Source organism: Salmo salar, chromosome ssa16, assembly GCF_905237065.1.
Source record: "Salmo salar chromosome ssa16, Ssal_v3.1, whole genome shotgun sequence".
Taxonomy (NCBI): Eukaryota; Metazoa; Chordata; class Actinopteri; order Salmoniformes; family Salmonidae; genus Salmo; species Salmo salar.
The window spans coordinates 94,146,203-94,169,337 of NC_059457.1; the positions used below are offsets into that span (position 1 = coordinate 94,146,203).

At 43.9% G+C, this 23,135-nt stretch overlaps 1 protein-coding gene across 2 annotated transcripts; it reads left to right on the forward strand.

The window, feature by feature from the left end:
• Positions 1 to 994: 994 nt before the first annotated feature.
• Positions 995 to 22,844, forward strand: LOC106575015 (ADP-ribosylation factor-like protein 6). Of its 2 annotated transcripts, XM_045698434.1 has the most exons (8): positions 1,045 to 1,259; positions 3,554 to 3,706; positions 9,294 to 9,355; positions 11,024 to 11,092; positions 11,242 to 11,336; positions 16,929 to 17,058; positions 17,328 to 17,383; positions 22,476 to 22,844. In XM_045698434.1, the coding sequence occupies exons 2-8, from the start codon at positions 3,584 to 3,586 to the stop codon at positions 22,499 to 22,501; spliced, it is 561 nt and encodes a 186-aa protein (XP_045554390.1). In that variant the 5' UTR covers positions 1,045 to 1,259; positions 3,554 to 3,583; the 3' UTR covers positions 22,502 to 22,844. The 2 variants fall into 2 exon arrangements, with proteins under 2 accessions (XP_045554391.1, XP_045554390.1); XM_045698435.1 differs by lacking the exon at positions 22,476 to 22,844 and having other exon boundaries at positions 995 to 1,259; positions 11,242 to 11,376.
• Positions 22,845 to 23,135: the final 291 nt, after the last annotated feature.

Below are 23,135 nucleotides of genomic sequence, written 5' to 3' on the forward strand. Positions count from 1 at the left end.
AGAGATACCCTCCTGGAGGTTTTAACTCCAGCCCTGTTCCTGGAGGTTTTAACTCCAACCCTGTTCCTGGAGGTTTTAACTCCAACCCTGTTCCTGGAGAGATACCCTCCTGTAGGTTAAATAGACTCAGACAGATACATCAATATTCACACTGACAGGTTAAATAGACTCAGACAGATACATCAATATTCAAACTGACAGTTAAATAGACTCAAATGGTTAAGACTCAGACAGATACATCAATATTCACACTGACAGGTTAAATAGACTCAGATAACACACTTGACTAGGGTGAATGATAAGAATGTCCTCTTTCTCTCTCCCCCTCCCACGCAAGCGCGCACACACACACACACACCAATCATCGTCCTCATTCATCGCTGTTGCTGGACAGATCCTCACATATTATCCTGACATTGAGAGCTCTCATGGAGTGGATCTGTGCAACAGGTGCTCAGGACGGTTTGGGGGGGGGGGGGTCGACATCACTTCCTCCCTCCCATCCCAGCAATGCACTCTGGGATCTGTAGTAGCATACATATACACATTACGAATGCTTTTTTTTTCTTCTTCTTCCTCCTTACAATTTTCAAATGTATTTTTGTATAATTTATTAAGGGACATTGTACGCCCTAACTGGTGATCAATAAAAGCCTTGTAGGCTGGGTGTTTGTAAAAATGTAATAAATGTACGTTCTACTGGGGGGGGTGACGTTGTTATATAGTATTGCCATCATTTTGACTCAACTATTAAGATATTCTTCCTATTGGTGTGATTTAGTCATTTTATGGTAAAAAAAAAAGGTGGTCTGTCATCATTGGTCCCGTGTGGCTCAGTTGGTAGAGCATGGTGTTTGCAACGCCAGGGTTGTGGGTTCGATTCCCACGGGGGACCAGTATGGGGGGGAAAAATGTAGGAAATCTATGCATTCACTATTTGTATGTCGCTCTGGATAAGAGCGTCTGCTAAATGACTAAAATCTAAATTGGTTGTAATGCCCATGATATCCAGTGGATGGTGCACTTGAGCCAGATACATAAAGTCTTATGTACGTCGTGTCCGTCGTCCAGACAACGCCGTGTAAACTCCCAGTGCTTCCTGAGGACCAAAACACTGGCATGTTGTGACCAGAGAAATGACTGACAATATCAACATGTCATCGTTATGACTGGGAGGGTTTCGAAACGAAACGTTTGATATTTGAAGAAAGAAAGAAAAAAAAAAAGTTAGAAGAATCGTACAAAAGATCTCTTACAAGGTAAAGAGAAGATACATTGCACATATGCTGCTGGAAGAAGATAGCTAACGTTTGCTAGGCTAGCTAGCTAGCTATCGTTTCTTTCAATGAGATTATAGGCACATTGAGTACATCCCATTAAACCCAGTTTAGTCAACTCAAAACTGGTCAAGCTACGTTTTGGTAAACTAGGTCCAAGGATGAAGGTTTATTAAAATAGCTAGCTAGTCACGCTGCTAACTATCTAACCAGATGGCTAGCTAACGTCAGTTTGCTAATGTATTATTAACAGTTAGCTAGCTATCCTAGCATGTTACGCTAACTAGTTAGCTAGCTAGCTACATCAGAAAGGGTGTCAACTTCATTCTCTTTCGTTGTTGCTGACGCATTAGCTACGAATCAAAACGAGACCCTAAACTACCCTAAATGTGATGATCTGGAAGAAGAAAAACATATTTCTACGTGTGGCGCTCGCTGTAACTATTGTAAATGCTAAGTTAGCCAGTCGGCTAGCTAGCGGCTAAACCCTCTTCTTCTTCTTCGTGTGAATTTCCGGTAGACTAGACGCTGTGTTGCGTATTGCTGCCTTTCGCAGGTCAAATCAAATGCATTTATAAAGCCCTTCTTACATCAGCTGATATCTCAAAGTGCTGTACAGAAACCCAGCCTAAAACCCCAAACAGCAAGCAATGCAGGTGTAGAAGCACGGTGGCTAGGAAAAACTCCCTAGAAAGGCCAGAACCTAGGAAGAAACCTAGAGAGGAACAGGTCAGAGTGTGGGTTGAACATTTTGGTTAAATGAAAAAGGGGGGAATGCGAAAATCATAAATTGCATCACCATCTAACTTTGCACCAGTGGAGGCTGCTCTCTTACCATGCTATGTGGATGTCTGTGGATACATACCTGCGGGGCGTACTCATTATGCCGAATTCTGTTGCAAAACGTTTTTATTGGTCGCGTACACATATTTAGCAGATGTTATTGCCAGTGTAGTGAAATGGTTTTGTTCCTAGCTCCAGCAGTGCAGTACTATCTAACAATATACACTAATCTAAAAAGTACAAGAATGGAATTATGAAATATAGAAGTATTAGGACGAACAATGTCGGAGTCCTACCTGAATTTGTCCGATAGAAACTCGTTTTGCAACTGTTTGGACTACTGATTAGGACCTACGCCCCGGGTCGTTTGGACTAATGATTAGACCCTACGCCCCGGGATGTTTGGACTAATGATTAGGCCCTACGCCCCGGGTTGTTTGGACTAATGATTAGGCCCTACGCCCCGGGTTGTTTGGACTAATGATTAGGCCCTACGCCCCGGGTCGTTTGGACTAATGATTAGGCCCTACGCCCCGGGTTGTTTGGACTAATGATTAGGCCCTACGCCCCGGGTCGTTTGGACTAATGATTAGGCCCTACGCCCCGGGTTGTTTGGACTAATGATTAGGCCCTACGCCCCGGGTTGTTTGGACTAATGATTAGGCCCTACGCCCCGGGTTGTTTGGACTAATGATTAGACCCTACGCCCCGGGTTGTTTGGACTAATGATTAGGCCCTACGCCCGGGTTGTTTGGACTAATGATTAGACCCTACGCCCGGGTTGTTTGGACTAATGATTAGACCCTACGCCCGGGTTGTTTGGACTAATGATTAGACCCTACGTCCCGGGTTGTTTGGACTAATGATTAGGCCCTACACCCCAGGTTGTTGGGACTAATGATTAGACCCTACGCCCCGGGTTGTTTGGACTAATGATTAGACCCTACGCCCGGGTTGTTTGGACTAATGATTAGACCCCTACGCCCGGGTTGTTTGGACTAATGATTAGACCCTACGCCCGGGTTGTTTGGACTAATGATTAGACCCTACGCCCGGGTTGTTTGGACTACTGATTAGACCCTACGCCCGGGTTGTTTGGACTAATGATTAGGCCCTACGCCCGGGTTGTTTGGACTAATGATTAGACCCTACGCCCCGGGTTGTTTGGACTAATGATTAGGCCCTACGCCCCGGGTTGTTTGGACTAATGATTAGGCCCTACACCCCGGGTTGTTTGGACTAATGATTAGGCCCTACGCCCCGGGTTGTTTGGACTAATGATTAGGCCCTACGCCCCGGGTTGTTTGGACTACTGATTAGACCCTACGCCCGGGTTGTTTGGACTAATGATTAGACCCTACGCCCCGGGTTGTTTGGACTAATGATTAGGCCCTACGCCCCGGATTTGCAGTTGTCACACGTTTATGTCTTTGTGAAGGTCTTAGCTGCTATAATATAATATATATATATATATGTATATTTTTATTCAACAGAGACCCCACCGGGAATAAGACGGAATAACAATGGGTTTGTTTGATAAACTAGCCGGCTGGCTGGGGCTGAAGAAGAAGGAAGTGAATGTTCTGTGTCTGGGATTGGACAACAGCGGCAAGACCACCATCATCAACCAACTCAAACCGTTCAATGTAAGTCTACGCTAGTAGCCTGGATCGATCAGGCCTGCTTACTTCATGGCCGACATGAGAATGAGTTAGTGGTTTGCTGTGATATAGTATGACTATATATATATATACAGGTGTAAAAAATGAAGACACTTTAGGATTAGAGTAAGTCAGTATAGTTACTGGTTTTCAGAGGGTACAGATTCCATGTCCTCCTGAAGAGGGATGGTGGAGAGAGGAACAAGGAGACACTGCAGGGAGAGAGGAGGAGATGGGGGAGAGAGAGAGAGAGAGAGAGGAGGAGATGGAGGGAGAGAGGAGGAGATGGAGGGAGAGAGGAGGAGATGGAGAGAGAGATTTGGGAGAGAGAGGAAGAGATGGAGAGAGAGGAGGAGATGGAGGGAGAGAGGAGGAGATGGAGGGAGAGAGGAGGAGAAAGAGAGGAGGAGATGGAGGGAGAGAGGAGGAGATGGAGAGAAAGAGAGGAGGAGATGAGAGAGAGCAGGAGATAGGAGATGAGAGAGAGGAGGAGATGAGAGAGAGGAGGAGATGGAGAGAGAGAGAGAGGAGTAGATGGAGAGAGAGAGAGGAGTAGATGGAGAGAGAGAGAGGAGGAGATGGAGAGAGAGAGAGAGAGGAGGAGATGGAGGATCTGTAATGTGTAGAATAGAGAAGTGTTGCTACAGGAAGAGAGGAGGAGATGGAGGATCTGTAATGTGTAGAATAGAGATGTCCTGCAACAGGAAGTGAGGTCATGGATGGAGGATCTGTAAGAGGCCATGCAACAACGACCCAAACGAACACACAACTTTCAATTCATTATTGAATGTTGATTCACCTGCTCTTCTTGTTAATTAGTTCAACTTGTCTTCCTAAAGCCTGTCTGAAGACAGTTTCAAATGGCCTTCTCTACTGTTGTATTACAAAGGTACAGGTGGTGGACCAATTAACAGAATCACCTGGATGAATGAAGGTCAACAGTAGGACAATGCCCCGACCCTAACTGCATGAGGAGTCGCACAATAGTCATCTTCAAGTCCCTAACTTGTTAGCATGTTTATCCACCCCTGTAGGTCATCTATCCCTGATTTCTTTCACCCCTGGTCTTCTTCTCTCTCTCTCTCTCATCAATCACTTCCTGTCCACTCCAAACGTCTTGGAGGTCATCTATCCCTGATTTCCTTCACCCCTGGTCTTCTTCTCTCTCTCTCTCTCTGCATCAACCACTTCCTGTCCACTCCAAACGCCTTGGAGGTCATCTATCCCTGATTTCCTTCACCCCTGGTCTTCTTCTCTCTCTCTCTCTCTCTGCATCAATCACTTCCTGTCCACTCCAAACGCCTTGGAGGTCATCTATCCCTGATTTCCTTCACCCCTGGTCTTCTTCTCTCTCTCTCTCTCTCTCTCTCTCATCAACCACTTCCTGTCCACTCCAAACGCCTTGGAGGTCATCTATCCCTGATTTCCTTCACCCCTGGTCTTCTTCTCTCTCTCTCTCTGCATCAATCACTTCCTGTCCCCTCCAAACGTCTTGGAGGTCATCTATCCCTGATTTCCTTCACCCCTGGTCTTCTTCTCTCTCTCTCTCTCTGCATCAACCACTTCCTGTCCACTCCAAACGCCTTGGAGGTCATCTATCCCTGATTTCCTTCACCCCTGGTCTTCTTCTCTCTCTCTCTGCATCAATCACTTCCTGTCCACTCCAAACGCCTTGGAGGTCATCTATCCCTGATATCCTTCACCCCTGGTCTTCTTCTTCTCTCTCTCTCTGCATCAACCACTTCCTGTCCACTCCAAACGTCTTGGAGGTCATCTATCCCTGATATCCTTCACCCCTGGTCTTCTTCTTCTCTCTCTCTCTGCATCAACCACTTCCTGTCCCCTCCAAACGTCTTGGAGACAGTCCAGAGGTTTCTAGTTGTTCCTGATGGTTTCTGGTCTTGGTAAAGGCTTCATGTCCTGATGGTTTCTGGTCTTGGTAAAGGCTTCATGTCCTGATGGTTTCTGGTCTTTGGTAAAGGCTTCATGTCCTGATGGTTTCTGGTCTTGGTAAAGGCTTCATGTCCTGATGGTTTCTGGTCTTGGTAAAGGCTTCATGTCCTGATGGTTTCTGGTCTTTGGTAAAGGCTTCATGTCCTGATGGTTTCTGGTCTTTGGTAAAGGCTTCATGTCCTGATGGTTTCTGGTCTTTGGTAAAGGCTTCATGTCCTGATGGTTTCTGGTCTTGGTAAAGGCTTCATGTCCTGATGGTTTCTGGTCTTTGGTAAAGGCTTCATGTCCTGATGGTTTCTGGTCTTGGTAAAGGCTTCATGTCCTGATGGTTTCTGGTCTTGGTAAAGGCTTCATGTCCTGATGGTTTCTGGTCTTGGTAAAGGCTTCATGTCCTGATGGTTTCTGGTCTTTGGTAAAGGCTTCATGTCCTGATGGTTTCTGGTCTTGGTAAAGGCTTCATGTCCTGATGGTTTCTGGTCTTTGGTAAAGGCTTCATGTCCTGATGGTTTCTGGTCTTTGGTAAAGGCTTCATGTCCTGATGGTTTCTGGTCTTGGTAAAGGCTTCATGTCCTGATGGTTTCTGGTCTTGGTAAAGGCTTCATGTCCTGATGGTTTCTGGTCTTTGGTAAAGGCTTCATGTCCTGATGGTTTCTGGTCTTTGGTAAAGGCTTCATGTCCTGATGGTTTCTGGTCTTGGTAAAGGCTTCATGTCCTGATGGTTTCTGGTCTTTGGTAAAGGCTTCATGTCCTGATGGTTTCTGGTCTTTGGTAAAGGCTTCATGTCCTGATGGTTTCTGGTCTTTGGTAAAGGCTTCATGTCCTGATGGTTTCTGGTCTTGGTAAAGGCTTCATGTCCTGATGGTTTCTGGTCTTTGGTAAAGGCTTCATGTCCTGATGGTTTCTGGTCTTTGGTAAAGGCTTCATGTCCTGATGGTTTCTGGTCTTGGTAAAGGCTTCATGTCCTGATGGTTTCTGGTCTTTGGTAAAGGCTTCATGTCCTGATGGTTTCTGGTCTTTGGTAAAGGCTTCATGTCCTGATGGTTTCTGGTCTTTGGTAAAGGCTTCATGTCCTGATGGTTTCTGGTCTTGGTAAAGGCTTCATGTCCTGATGGTTTCTGGTCTTTGGTAAAGGCTTCATGTCCTGATGGTTTCTGGTCTTTGGTAAAGGCTTCATGTCCTGATGGTTTCTGGTCTTTGGTAAAGGCTTCATGTCCTGATGGTTTCTGGTCTTTGGTAAAGGCTTCATGTCCTGATGGTTTCTGGTCTTTGGTAAAGGCTTCATGTCCTGATGGTTTCTGGTCTTGGTAAAGGCTTCATGTCCTGATGGTTTCTGGTCTTGGTAAAGGCTTCATGTCTAGATGCACAACTGTAGTTTTTAAATCTGAACCAAAATAACTCGATGTAACAATGGAAGGTTAATTTAACAGTAAAACGAGACATTTCTTTAATAATTCCTGAAATCTATTATCTTGTTGTAGGTCACTAAATGATGTTGGCGCTTTGGGAATTGGCCACTGGTGGGAACTTACACATAATTGTCAAAAACTTAACAATACTTAACACTTAACCGTAATGGTTTAGTGTACAATCAGCTCTGGATAGAACGGCCAGATTAATTCATAGAAACATTAAACAGCAGAAATAGTTTTGTTCCCTCCCTTGAATTCAAATGGCCTTAATCAGTACGGTTCCCCTAATCTGTTCCTGTTTAATTAACCATTACTAATCTATTCCTGTTTAATTAACCACTACTAATCTATTCCTGTTTAATTAACCACTACTAATCTGTTCCTGTTTAATGAACCACTACTAATCTATTCCTGTTTAATCTATTCCTGTGTAATTAACCATTACTAATCTATTCCTGTTTAATTAACCACTACTAATCTATTCCTGTTTAATCTATTCCTGTGTAATTAACCACTACTAATCTATTCCTGTTTAATCTATTCCTGTTTAATTAACCATTACTAATCTATTCCTGTTTAATTAACCATTACTAATCTATTCCTGTTTAATTAACCATTACTAATCTATTCCTGTTTAATTAACCACTACTAATCTATTCCTGTTTAATTAACCACTACTAATCGATTCCTGTTTAATTAACCACTACTAATCTATTCCTGTTTAATGAACCACTACTAATCTATTCCTGTTTAATTAACCACTACTAATCTATTCCTGTTTAATTAACCACTACTAATCTATTCCTGTTTAATGAACCACTACTAATCTATTCCTGTTTAATCTATTCCTGTTTAATTAACCACTACTAATCTATTCCTGTTTAATGAACCACTACTAATCTATTCCTGTTTAATGAACCACTACTAATCTATTCCTGTTTAATCTATTCCTGTTTAATTAACCACTACTAATCTATTCCTGTTTAATTAACCACTACTAATCTATTCCTGTTTAATTAACCACTACTAATCTATTCCTGTTTAATTAACCACTACTAATCTATTCCTGTTTAATTAACCACTACTAATCTATTCCTGTTTAATTAACCACTACTAATCTATTCCTGTTTAATCTATTCCTGTGTAATTAACCACTACTAATCTATTCCTGTTTAATTAACCACTACTAATCTATTCCTGTTTAATTAACCATTACTAATCTATTCCTGTTTAATTAACCACTACTAATCTATTCCTGTTTAATTAACCACTACTAATCTATTCCTGTTTAATCTATTCCCTGTTTAATTAACCACTACTAATCTATTCCTGTTTAATTAACCACTACTAATCTATTCCTGTTTAATTAACCACTACTAATCTATTCCTGTTTAATTAACCACTACTAATCTATTCCTGTTTAATTAACCACTACTAATCTATTCCTGTTTAATTAACCACTACTAATCTATTCCTGTTTAATTAACCACTACTAATCTATTCCTGTTTAATCTATTCCGTTTAACCACTACTAATCTATTCCTGTTTAATTAACCACTACTAATCTATTCCTGTTTAATTAACCACTACTAATCTATTCCTGTTTAATTAACCACTACTAATCTATTCCTGTTTAATTAACCACTACTAATCTATTCCTGTTTAATCTATTCCTGTTTAATTAACCACTACTAATCTATTCCTGTTTAATTAACCACTACTAATCTATTCCTGTTTAATTAACCACTACTAATCTATTCCTGTTTAATTAACCACTACTAATCTATTCCTGTTTAATTAACCACTACTAATCTATTCCTGTTTAATTAACCACTACTAATCTATTCCTGTTTAATCTATTCCTGTTTAATCTATTCCTGTTTAATTAACCACTACCAATCTATTCCTGTTTAATTAACCACTACTAATCTATTCCTGTTTAATTAACCACTACTAATCTATTCCTGTTTAATCTATTCCTGTTTAATTAACCACTACTAATCTATTCCTGTTTAATTAACCACTACTAATCTATTCCTGTTTAATTAACCACTACTAATCTATTCCTGTTTAATTAACCATTACTAATCTATTCCTGTTTAATTAACCACTACTAATCTATTCCTGTTTAATTAACCATTACTAATGTATTCCTGTTTAATCTATTCCTGTTTAATTAACCAATACTAATGCGTTCCTGTGTCATGCAGGCCCAGACACAAGACATCGTCCCGACCATTGGCTTCAGCATAGAGAAGTTCAAGACATCAAGGTAATCAATGAATCCTCCTCTTCTCTCCAGTCTTCTAAATCCTCCTCTTCTCTCCAGTCTTCTAAATCCTCCTCTTCTCTCCAGTCTAAATCCTCCTCTTCTCTCCAGTCTAAATCCTCCTCTTCTCTCCAGTCTAAATCCTCCTCTTCTCCCCAGTCTTCTAAATCCTCCTCTTCTCTCCAGTCTTCTAAATCCTCCTCTTCTCTCCAGTCTAAAAGCTCCTCTTCTCTCCAGTCTTCTAAATCCTCCTCTTCTCTCCAGTCTTCTAAATCCTCCTCTTCTCTCCAGTCTTCTAAATCCTCCTCTTCTCTCCAGTCTAAATCCTCCTCTTCTCTCCAGTCTAAATCCTCCTCTTCTCTCCAGTCTTCTAAATCCTCCTCTTCTCTCCAGTCTAAATCCTCCTCTTCTCTCCAGTCTAAAAGCTCCTCTTCTCTCCAGTCTTCTAAATCCTCCTCTTCTCTCCAGTCTTCTAAATCCTCCTCTTCTCTCCAGTCTTCTAAATCCTCCTCTTCTCTCCAGTCTTCTAAATCCTTCTCTTCTCTCCAGTCTTCTAAATCCTCCTCTTCTCTCCAGTCTTCTAAATCCTCCTCTTCTCTCCAGTCTTCTAAATCCTCCTCTTCTCTCCAGTCTTCTAAATCCTCCTCTTCTCTCCAGTCTAAATCCTCCTCTTCTCTCCAGTCTAAATCCTCCTCTTCTCTCCAGTCTAAAAGCTCCTCTTCTCTCCAGTCTAAATCCTCCTCTTCTCTCCAGTCTAAAACCTTCTCTTCTCTCCAGTCTAAATCCTCCTCTTCTCTCCAGTCTTCTATATTCTCCTCTTCTCTCCAGTCTAAATCCTCCTCTTCTCTCCAGTCTAAATCCTCCTCTTCTCTCCAGTCTAAATCCTCCTCTTCTCTCCAGTCTAAAACCTCCTCTTCTCTCCAGTCTAAATCCTCCTCTTCTCTCCAGTCTTCTATATTCTCCTCTTCTCTCCAGTCTTCTATATTCTCCTCTTCTCTCCAGTCTTCTAAATCCTTCTCTTCTCTCCAGTCTTCTAAATCCTTCTCTTCTCTCCAGTCTTCTAAATCCTCCTCTTCTCTCCAGTCTTCTAAATCCTCCTCTTCTCTCCAGTCTTCTAAATCCTCCACTTCTCTCCAGTCTTCTAAATCCTCCACTTCTCTCCAGTCTAAATCCTTCTCTTCTCTCCAGTCTTCTATATTCTCCTCTTCTCTCCAGTCTAAATCCTCCTCTTCTCTCCAGTCTAAATCCTCCTCTTCTCTCCAGTCTAAAACCTTCTCTTCTCTCCAGTCTAAATCCTCCTCTTCTCTCCAGTCTTCTATATTCTCCTCTTCTCTCCAGTCTTCTATATTCTCCTCTTCTCTCCAGTCTTCTAAATCCTTCTCTTCTCTCCAGTCTTCTAAATCCTCCTCTTCTCTCCAGTCTTCTAAATCCTCCACTTCTCTCCAGTCTTCTAAATCCTCCACTTCTCTCCAGTCTAAATCCTTCTCTTCTCTCCAGTCTTCTATATTCTCCTCTTCTCTCCAGTCTTCTATATTCTCCTCTTCTCTCCAGTCTAAATCCTCCTCTTCTCTCCAGTCTAAAACCTTCTCTTCTCTCCAGTCTAAATCCTCCTCTTCTCTCCAGTCTAAATCCTCCTCTTCTCTCCAGTCTAAATCCTCCTCTTCTCTCCAGTCTCTCCTTCACAGTGTTCGACATGTCTGGCCAAGGGCGATACAGAAACCTCTGGGAACATTACTACAAGTGAGTCTGTTCAGACACACACACACAGTGATAAACACACAGACACACACACACACACACACACACACACACACACACACACACACACACACACACACACACGGTAGGTAGTACTGACAGTGAGTCGTGTTGACCTCTCTCCCCCCCAGGGAGGGTCAAGCCATCATCTTTGTGGTGGACAGTGGAGACAAGTTGAGGATGGTGGTCGCTAAAGAAGAACTGGATACACTGCTCAACCACCCAGGTGAATCATCCTCCTCATTATACACTCCTCAACCACCCAGGTGAATCATCCTCCTCATTATACACTCCTCAACCACCCAGGTGAATCATCCTCCTCATTATACACTCCTCAACCACCCAGGTGAATCATCCTCCTCATTATACACTCCTCAACCACCCAGGTGAATCATCCTCCTCATTATACACTCCTCAACCACCCAGGTGAATCATCCTCCTCATTATACACTCCTCAACCACCCAGGTGAATCATCCTCCTCATTATACACTCCTCAACCACCCAGGTGAATCATCCTCCTCATTATACACTCCTCAACCACCCAGGTGAATCATCCTCCTCATTATACACTCCTCAACCACCCAGGTGAATCATCCTCCTCATTATACACTCCTCAACCACCCAGGTGAATCATCCTCCTCATTATACACTCCTCAACCACCCAGGTGAATCATCCAACTCATTATACACTCCTCAACCACCCAGGTGAATCATCCTCCTCATTATACACTCCTCAACCACCCAGGTGAATCATCCTCCTCATTATACACTCCTCAACCACCCAGGTGAATCATCCTCCATTATACACTCCTCAACCACCCAGGTGAATCATCCTCCATTATACACTCCTCAACCACCCAGGTGAATCATCCTCCATTATACACTCCTCAACCACCCAGGTGAATCATCCTCCTCATTATACACTCCTCAACCACCCAGGTGAATCATCCTCCTCATTATACACTCCTCAACCACCCAGGTGAATCATCCTCCTCATTATACACTCCTCAACCACCCAGGTGAATCATCCTCCCTCATTATACACTCCTCAACCACCCAGGTGAATCATCCTCCTCATTATACACTCCTCAACCACCCAGGTGAATCATCCAACACATTATACACTCCTCAGCCACCCAGGTGAATCACCCTCCTCATTATACACTCCTCAGCCACCCAGGTGAATCATCCTCCTCATTATACACTCCTCAACCACCCAGGTGAATCATCCTCCTCATTATACACTCCTCAACCACCCAGGTGAATCATCCTCCTCATTATACACTCCTCAACCACCCAGGTGAATCATCCTCCTCATTATACACTCCTCAACCACCCAGGTGAATCATCCTCCTCATTATACACTCCTCAACCACCCAGGTGAATCATCCTCCTCATTATACACTCCTCAACCACCCAGGTGAATCATCCTCCTCATTATACACTCCTCAACCACCCAGGTGAATCATCCTCCTCATTATACACTCCTCAACCACCCAGGTGAATCACCCTCCTCATTATACACTCCTCAACCACCCAGGTGAATCATCCAACACATTATACACTCCTCAACCACCCAGGTGAATCACCCTCCTCATTATACACTCCTCAACCACCCAGGTGAATCATCATCCTCATTATACACTCCTCAACCACCCAGGTGAATCATCCTCCTCATTATACACTCCTCAACCACCCAGGTGAATCATCCTCCTCATTATACACTCCTCAACCACCCAGGTGAATCATCCTCCTCATTATACACTCCTCAACCACCCAGGTGAATCATCCTCCTCATTATACACTCCTCAACCACCCAGGTGAATCATCCTCCTCATTATACACTCCTCAACCACCCAGGTGAATCATCCTCCCTCATTATACACTCCTCAACCACCCAGGTGAATCATCCTCCTCATTATACACTCCTCAACCACCCAGGTGAATCATCCTCCTCATTATACACTCCTCAACCACCCAGGTGAATCATCCTCCTCATTATACACTCCTCAACCACCCAGGTGAATCATCCTCCTCATTATACACTCCTCAACCACCCAGGTGAATCATCCTCCTCATTATACACTCCTCAACCACCCAGGTGAATCATCCTCCCTCATTATACACTCCTCAACCACCCAGGTGAATCACCCTCCTCATTATACACTCCTCAACCACCCAGGTGAATCATCCAACACATTATACACTCCTCAACCACCCAGGTGAATCACCCTCCTCATTATACACTCCTCAACCACCCAGGTGAATCATCATCCTCATTATACACTCCTCAACCACCCAGGTGAATCATCCTCCTCATTATACACTCCTCAACCACCCAGGTGAATCATCTTCCTCATTATACACTCCTCAACCACCCAGGTGAATCATCCTCCTCATTATACACTCCTCAACCACCCAGGTGAATCATCCTCCTCATTATACACTCCTCAACCACCCAGGTGAATCATCCTCCTCATTATACACTCCTCAACCACCCAGGTGAATCATCCTCCTCATTATACACTCCTCAACCACCCAGGTGAATCATCCTCCTCATTATACACTCCTCAACCACCCAGGTGAATCATCCTCCTCATTATACACTCCTCAACCACCCAGGTGAAACATCCTCCTCATTATACACTCCTCAACCACCCAGGTGAATCATCCTCCTCATTATACACTCCTCAACCACCCAGGTGAATCATCCTCCTCATTTTACACTCCTCAGCCACCCAGGTGAATCACCCTCCTCATTATACACTCCTCAACCACCCAGGTGAATCATCCACACATTATACACTCCTCAACCACCCAGGTGAATCATCCTCCTCATTATACACTCCTCAACCACCCAGGTGAATCATCCACACATTATACACTCCTCAACCACCCAGGTGAATCATCCACACATTATACACTCCTCAACCACCCAGGTGAATCATCCTCCTCATTATACACTCCTCAACCACCCAGGTGAATCACCCTCCTCATTATACACTCCTCAACCACCCAGGTGAATCATCCTCCTCATTATACACTCCTCAACCACCCAGGTGAATCACCCTCCTCATTATACACTCCTCAGCCACCCAGGTGAATCACCCTCCTCATTATACACTCCTCAACCACCCAGGTGAATCATCCTCCTCATTATACACTCCTCAACCACCCAGGTGAATCATCCTCCTCATTTTACACTCCTCAGCCACCCAGGTGAATCACCCTCCTCATTATACACTCCTCAACCACCCAGGTGAATCATCCACACATTATACACTCCTCAACCACCCAGGTGAATCATCCTCCTCATTATACACTCCTCAACCACCCAGGTGAATCATCCACACATTATACACTCCTCAACCACCCAGGTGAATCATCCACACATTATACACTCCTCAACCACCCAGGTGAATCATCCTCCTCATTATACACTCCTCAACCACCCAGGTGAATCACCCTCCTCATTATACACTCCTCAACCACCCAGGTGAATCATCCTCCTCATTATACACTCCTCAACCACCCAGGTGAATCATCCTCCTCATTATACACTCCTCAACCACCCAGGTGAATCACCCTCCTCATTATACACTCCTCAACCACCCAGGTGAATCATCCTCCTCATTATACACTCCTCAGCCACCCAGGTGAATCACCCTCCTCATTATACACTCCTCAACCACCCAGGTGAATCATCCACACATTATACACTCCTCAACCACCCAGGTGAATCATCCTCCTCATTATACACTCCTCAACCACCCAGGTGAATCATCCACATCATTATACACTCCTCAACCACCCAGGTGAATCATCCACACATTATACACTCCTCAACCACCCAGGTGAATCATCCTCCTCATTATACACTCCTCAACCACCCAGGTGAATCACCCTCCTCATTATACACTCCTCAACCACCCAGGTGAATCATCCTCCTCATTATACACTCCTCAACCACCCAGGTGAATCACCCTCCTCATTATACACTCCTCAGCCACCCAGGTGAATCACCCTCCTCATTATACACTCCTCAACCACCCAGGTGAATCATCCTCCTCATTATACACTCCTCAACCACCCAGGTGAATCATCCTCCTCATTTTACACTCCTCAGCCACCCAGGTGAATCACCCTCCTCATTATACACTCCTCAACCACCCAGGTGAATCATCCACACATTATACACTCCTCAACCACCCAGGTGAATCATCCTCCTCATTATACACTCCTCAACCACCCAGGTGAATCATCCACACATTATACACTCCTCAACCACCCAGGTGAATCATCCACACATTATACACTCCTCAACCACCCAGGTGAATCACCCTCCTCATTATACACTCCTCAACCACCCAGGTGAATCACCCTCCTCATTATACACTCCTCAACCACCCAGGTGAATCATCCTCCTCATTATACACTCCTCAACCACCCAGGTGAATCATCCTCCTCATTATACACTCCTCAACCACCCAGGTGAATCACCCTCCTCATTATACACTCCTCAGCCACCCAGGTGAATCACCCTCCCTCATTATACACTCCTCAACCACCCAGGTGAATCATCCTCCTCATTATACACTCCTCAACCACCCAGGTGAATCACCCTCCTCATTATACACTCCTCAGCCACCCAGGTGAATCACCCTCCTCATTATACACTCCTCAACCACCCAGGTGAATCACCCTCCTCATTATACACTCCTCAACCACCCAGGTGAATCACCCTCCTCATTATACACTCCTCAACCACCCAGGTGAATCATCCTCCTCATTATACACTCCTCAACCACCCAGGTGAATCACCCTCCTCATTATACACTCCTCAACCACCCAGGTGAATCACCCTCCTCATTATACACTCCTCAACCACCCAGGTGAATCATCCTCCTCATTATACACTCCTCAACCACCCAGGTGAATCATCCTCCTCATTATGCACTCCTCAGCCACCCAGGTGAATCACCCTCCTCATTATACACTCCTCAACCACCCAGGTGAATCATCCTCCTCATTATACACTCCTCAACCACCCAGGTGAATCATCCACCACATTATACACTCCTCAACCACCCAGGTGAATCACCCTCCTCATTATACACTCCTCAACCACCCAGGTGAATCATCCTCCTCATTATACACTCCTCAACCACCCAGGTGAATCATCCACCTCATTATACACTCCTCAACCACCCAGGTGAATCATCCTCCTCATTATACACTCCTCAACCACCCAGGTGAATCATCCTCCTCATTATACACTCCTCAACCACCCAGGTGAATCATCCTCCTCATTATACACTCCTCAACCACCCAGGTGAATCATCCTCCTCATTATACACTCCTCAACCACCCAGGTGAATCACCCTCCTCATTATACACTCCTCAACCACCCAGGTGAATCATCCTCCTCATTATACACTCCTCAACCACCCAGGTGAATCACCCTCCTCATTATACACTCCTCAACCACCCAGGTGAATCATCCTCCTCATTATACACTCCTCAACCACCCAGGTGAATCATCCTCCTCATTATGCACTCCTCAGCCACCCAGGTGAATCACCCTCCTCATTATACACTCCTCAACCACCCAGGTGAATCATCCTCCTCATTATACACTCCTCAGCCACCCAGGTGAATCATCCTCCTCATTATACACTCCTCAACCACCCAGGTGAATCATCCTCCTCATTATACACTCCTCAACCACCACATTATGGGGTAATTGTGTGTAGACCGGTGACACTACATCCCGCCTGTTGTTTGTGTCCCTGATGCTAACGTTCTCCGTGTGTTTAGACATAAAGCACCGGCGAATCCCCTTGCTGTTCTTTGCCAACAAGATGGACGTGAGAGACGCCCTTTCTTCAGTCAAGGTGTCCCAGCTCCTCTGTCTGGAGAAAATCAAGGACAAGCCCTGGCACATCTGGTAGATGGACTCGTTGCAAAAACACCCAGAATCCCATTGTTGGCACACATTTCACGTTTCTCGACCAGGTTCCACGATTCAGTTAGTTACAGTACATTTAGATTTAACACCGTCTGGTTTTTTGTTGTCCAACTTCCAGAACAGGCCTTTTATTTATATATATATATATATATATATATAATAATATATATATGACAAAACGCTGCCTTATCTAATTGTTGTTGAAGCGTTGGTTTTTCACTGACTTGCTCTCTTTGTGTCTGTTCCAGTGCCAGTGACGCCGTGAAAGGAGAGGGTTTACTAGAAGGTGTTGACTGGCTGCAAGGTATTAGCAGACATTCCACACTCTCTCTCTGTCATGGTTTCAGCTCACTGAATGGGAAACGATAGCTTCATTTAAATCATGGTTTATTTCCATTTTGACTTCCATCTGTAGATGAAATGACCCTGTGAGTATTTTACGTCCATTTAGTGTTTAGTGTAGCGGACTGGCAGTAGAACCCCCATTATGGTCCTTTAGTCCACATCATTAGTGTTTAGTGTAGCGGACTGGCAGTAGAACCCCATAATGGTCCTTTAGTCCACATCATTAGTGTAGCAGACTGGTAGTAGAACCCCCATTATGGTCCTTTAGTCCACATCATTAGTGTTTAGTGTAGCGGACTGGCAGTAGAACCCCCATAATGGTCCTTTAGTCCATGTCATTAGTGTAGTAGACTGGCAGTAGAACCCCATAATGGTCCTTTAGTCCACATCATTAGTGTTTAGTGTAGCGGACTGGCAGTAGAACCCCATAATGGACCTTTAGTCCACATCATTAGTGTTTAGTGTAGCGGACTGGCAGTAGAACCCCATAATGGACCTTTAGTCCACATCATTAGTGTTTAGTGTAGTGGACTGGCAGTAGAACCCCATAATGGTCCTTTAGTCCACATCATTAGTGTTTAGTGTAGTAGACTGGCAGTAGAACCCCATAATGGTCCTTTAGTCCACATCATTAGTGTTTAGTGTAGCGGACTGGCAGTAGAACCCCATAATGGACCTTTAGTCCACATCATTAGTGTTTAGTGTAGCGGACTGGCAGTAGAACCCCATAATGGACCTTTAGTCCACATCATTAGTGTTTAGTGTAGTGGACTGGCAGTAGAACCCCATAATGGTCCTTTAGTCCACATCATTAGTGTTTAGTGTAGTAGACTGGCAGTAGAACCCCATAATGGTCCTTTAGTCCACATCATTAGTGTTTAGTGTAGTGGACTGGCAGTAGAACCCCATAATGGTCCTTTAGTCCACATCATTAGTGTAGCAGACTGGCAGTAGAACCCCCATAATGGTCCTTTAGTCCACATCATTAGTGTTTCGTGTAGTGGACTGGCAGTAGAACCCCATAATGGTCCTTTAGTCCACATCATTAGTGTAGCAGACTGGCAGTAGAACCCCCATAATGGTCCTTTAGTCCACATCATTAGTGTTTAGTGTAGCGGACTGGCAGTAGAACCCCCATAATGGTCCTTTAGTCCACATCATTAGTGTAGCAGACTGGCAGTAGAACCCCCATAATGGTCCTTTAGTCCACATCATTAGTGTTTAGTGTAGTGGACTGGCAGTAGAACCCCATAATGGTCCTTTAGTCCACATCATTAGTGTAGTAGACTGGCAGTAGAACCCCCATAATGGTCCTTTAGTCCACATCATTAGTGTTTAGTGTAGCAGACTGGCAGTAGAACCCCCATAATGGTCCTTTAGTCCACATCATTAGTGTAGCGGACTGGCAGTAGAACCCCATAATGGTCCTTTAGTCCACATCATTAGTGTTTAGTGTAGTAGACTGGCAGTAGAACCCCCATAATGGTCCTTTAGTCCACATCATTAGTGTAGCAGACTGGCAGTAGAACCCCCATAATGGTCCTTTAGTCCACATCATTAGTGTTTAGTGTAGCAGACTGGCAGTAGAACCCCATAATTGTCCTTTAGTCCACATCATTAGTGTTTAGTGTAGTAGACTGGCAGTAGAACCCCATAATGGTCCTTTAGTCCATGTCATTAGTGTTTAGTGTAGCAGACTGGCAGTAGAACCCCATAATGGTCCCTTAGTCCACGTCATTACTGTAGTAGACTGGCAGTAGAACCCCATAATGGACCTTTAGTCCACATCATTAGTGTTTAGTGTAGTAGACTGGCAGTAGAACCCCATAATGGTCCTTTAGTCCACATCATTAGTGTTTAGTGTAGTAGACTGGCAGTAGAACCCCATAATGGTCCTTTAGTCCACATCATTAGTGTTTAGTGTAGTAGACTGGCAGTAGAACCCCATAATGGTCCTTTAGTCCACATCATTAGTGTTTAGTGTAGTGGACTGGCAGTAGAACCCCATAATGGTCCTTTAGTCCACATCATTAGTGTAGCAGACTGGCAGTAGAACCCCCATAATGGTCCTTTAGTCCACATCATTAGTGTTTAGTGTAGCGGACTGGCAGTAGAACCCCATAATTGTCCTTTAGTCCACCTCATTAGTGTTTAGTGTAGCGGACTGGCAGTAGAACCCCATAATTGTCCTTTAGTCCACATCATTAGTGTTAGCAGACTGGCAGTAGAACCCCATAATGGTCCTTTAGTCCACATCATTAGTGTTTAGTGTAGTAGACTGGCAGTAGAACCCCATAATGGTCCTTTAGTCCACATCATTAGTGTTAAGCAGACTGGCAGTAGAACCCCATAATGGTCCTATAGTCCACATCATTAGTGTAGCAGACTGGCAGTAGAACCCCATAATGGTCCTATAGTCCACATCATTAGTGTTTAGTGTAGCAGACTGGCAGTAGAACCCCATAATGGTCCTTTAGTCCACATCATTAGTGTAGCAGACTGGCAGTAGAACCCCATAATGGTCCTATAGTCCACATCATTAGTGTTTAGTGTAGCGGACTGGCAGTAGAACCCCCATAATGGTCCTTTAGTCCACATCATTAGTGTTTAGTGTAGTAGACTGGCAGTAGAACCCCATAATGGTCCTTTAGTCCACATCATTAGTGTTTAGTGTAGTAGACTGGCAGTAGAACCCCATAATGGTCCTTTAGTCCACATCATTAGTGTTTAGTGTAGTGGACTGGCAGTAGAACCCCATAATGGTCCTTTAGTCCACATCATTAGTGTAGCAGACTGGCAGTAGAACCCCATAATGGTCCTTTAGTCCACATCATTAGTGTTTAGTGTAGTAGACTGGCAGTAGAACCCCATAATGGTCCTTTAGTCCACATCATTAGTGTAGTAGACTGGCAGTAGAACCCCATAATGGTCCTTTAGTCCACATCATTAGTGTAGTGGACTGGCAGTAGAACCCCATAATGGTCCTTTAGTCCACGTCATTAGTGTTTAGTGTAGTAGACTGGCAGTAGAACCCCATAATGGTCCTTTAGTCCACATCATTAGTGTAGTAGACTGGCAGTAGAACCCCATAATGGTCCTTTAGTCCACATCATTAGTGTAGCAGACTGGCAGTAGAACCCCATAATTGTCCTTTAGTCCACATCATTAGTGTTTAGTGTAGTAGACTGGCAGTAGAACCCCATAATGGTCCTTTAGTCCACATCATTAGTGTTTAGTGTAGTAGACTGGCAGTAGAACCCCATAATGGACCTTTAGTCCACATCATTAGTGTAGTAGACTGGCAGTAGAACCCCATAATGGTCCTTTAGTCCACATCATTAGTGTTTAGTGTAGTAGACTGGCAGTAGAACCCCATAATGGTCCTTTAGTCCACATCATTAGTGTTTAGTGTAGTAGACTGGCAGTAGAACCCCATAATGGTCCTTTAGTCCACGTCATTAGTGTAGCAGACTGGCAGTAGAACCCCATAATGGTCCTTTAGTCCACATCATTAGTGTATTAGACTGGCAGTAGAACCCCATAATGGTCCTTTAGTCCACATCATTAGTGTAGTAGACTGGCAGTAGAACCCCATAATGGTCCTTTAGTCCACATCATTAGTGTAGTAGACTGGCAGTAGAACCCCATAATGGTCCTTTAGTCCACATCATTAGTGTAGCAGACTGGCAGTAGAACCCCATAATGGTCCTTTAGTCCACATCATTAGTGTAGTAGACTGGCAGTAGAACCCCATAACGGAACTTTAGTCCACGTCATTAGTGTAGAAGACTGGCAGTAGAACCCCATAATGGTCCTTTAGTCCACGTCATTAGTGTTTAGTGTAGTAGACTGGCAGTAGAACCCCATAATGGTCCTTTAGTCCACATCATTAGTGTAGTAGACTGGCAGTAGAACCCCATAATGGTCCTTTAGTCCACATCATTAGTGTTTAGTGTAGTAGACTGGCAGTAGAACCCCATAATGGTCCTTTAGTCCACATCATTAGTGTTTAGTGTAGTAGACTGGCAGTAGAACCCCATAATAGTCCTTTAGTCCACATCATTAGTGTTTAGTGTAGCGGACTGGCAGTAGAACCCCATAATGGTCCTTTAGTCCACATCATTAGTGTTTAGTGTAACGGACTGGCAGTAGAACCCCATAATGGACCTATAGTCCACATCATTAGTGTAACGGACTGGCAGTAGAACCCCATAATGGTCCTTTAGTCCACATCATTAGTGTAGTAGACTGGCAGTAGAACCCCATAACGGAACTTTAGTCCACGTCATTAGTGTAGCAGACTGGCAGTAGAACCCCATAATGGTCCTTTAGTCCACGTCATTAGTGTTTAGTGTAGTAGACTGGCAGTAGAACCCCATAATGGTCCTTTAGTCCACATCATTAGTGTAGTAGACTGGCAGTAGAACCCCATAATGGTCCTTTAGTCCACATCATTAGTGTTTAGTGTAGTAGACTGGCAGTAGAACCCCCATAATGGTCCTTTAGTCCACATCATTAGTGTAGTAGACTGGCAGTAGAACCCCATAATGGTCCTTTAGTCCACATCATTAGTGTTTAGTGTAGTAGACTGGCAGTAGAACCCCATAATAGTCCTTTAGTCCACATCATTAGTGTTTAGTGTAGCGGACTGGCAGTAGAACCCCATAATGGTCCTTTAGTCCACATCATTAGTGTTTAGTGTAGTAGACTGGCAGTAGAACCCCATAATGGTCCTATAGTCCACATCATTAGTGTAGTAGACTGGCAGTAGAACCCCATAATGGTCCTTTAGTCCACATCATTAGTGTTTAGTGTGCGCTGCAGTAGAACCCCATATTGTTTTAGTCCACTTTAGTGTTTAGTGTAACGGACTGGCAGTAGAACCCCATAATGGACCTATAGTCCACCGGACTGGCAGTAGAACCCCATAATAGTGTCTCTAGATCCCTGTAAACCCTCCGCTGTTCATAACTCCTCTTATGACCTCTTATAACCCTCCTGTCTTGGAGAACAATTTGAGATCTGATTATTTTTTTGTTTGTTTTATCCAGATCAAATCAAAACGATGAGAACGTGAGAGGTTGAGAGAACGACGCGACGGAGGGGGGAAATGCCATCGTCTGGGTGGCGTCATGGCAACACTGGAGTCCCTCGGGGTTGACCCCAATGGTGTAAATTCTCAACATGACTCCCACCAACCATGCACACACACACACACACACACACGCCTCAGAAGAGTTGGAGCCAGCTATGACCTTTGACCTTTAAACATCAACCAGTCTGGATGAAGGACTAGCCTTACCGACGGCCCCTGGAAATAGATATTATTTCTTCCAGTAATTCACACATCTTTGCCACCAATTTGTCTTTTTTACCCTCATTTCAAATGACCCACTCTGAATAAACCAGTTTTAAATGGAGTTTTGTTTTATTTTGGACTGATATTCTACAGTAATGTTTGGACTGATATATTACAGTAATGTTTTGGACTGATATATTACAGTAATGTTTTGGACTGATATAATACAGTAATGTTTTGGACTGATATAATACAGTAATGTTTTGGACTGATATACATACAGTAATGTTTTGGACTGATATATTACAGTAATGTTTTGGACTGATATATTACAGTAATGTTTTGGACTGATATATTACAGTAATGTTTTGGACTGATATAATACAGTAATGTTTTGGACTGATATATTACA

Bases quoted from the DNA above. Each gene is read 5' to 3' on its own strand.
- LOC106575015 (XM_045698434.1), top strand. From the start codon at position 3,584: ATGGGTTTGTTTGATAAACTAGCCGGCTGGCTGGGGCTGAAGAAGAAG. The intron at 17,059-17,327 runs GTAGATGGACTC...TGTCTGTTCCAG, and splicing joins GACAAGCCCTGGCACATCTG to TGCCAGTGACGCCGTGAAAG. The intron at 17,384-22,475 runs GTATTAGCAGAC...TGTTTTATCCAG, and splicing joins AGGTGTTGACTGGCTGCAAG to ATCAAATCAAAACGATGAGA.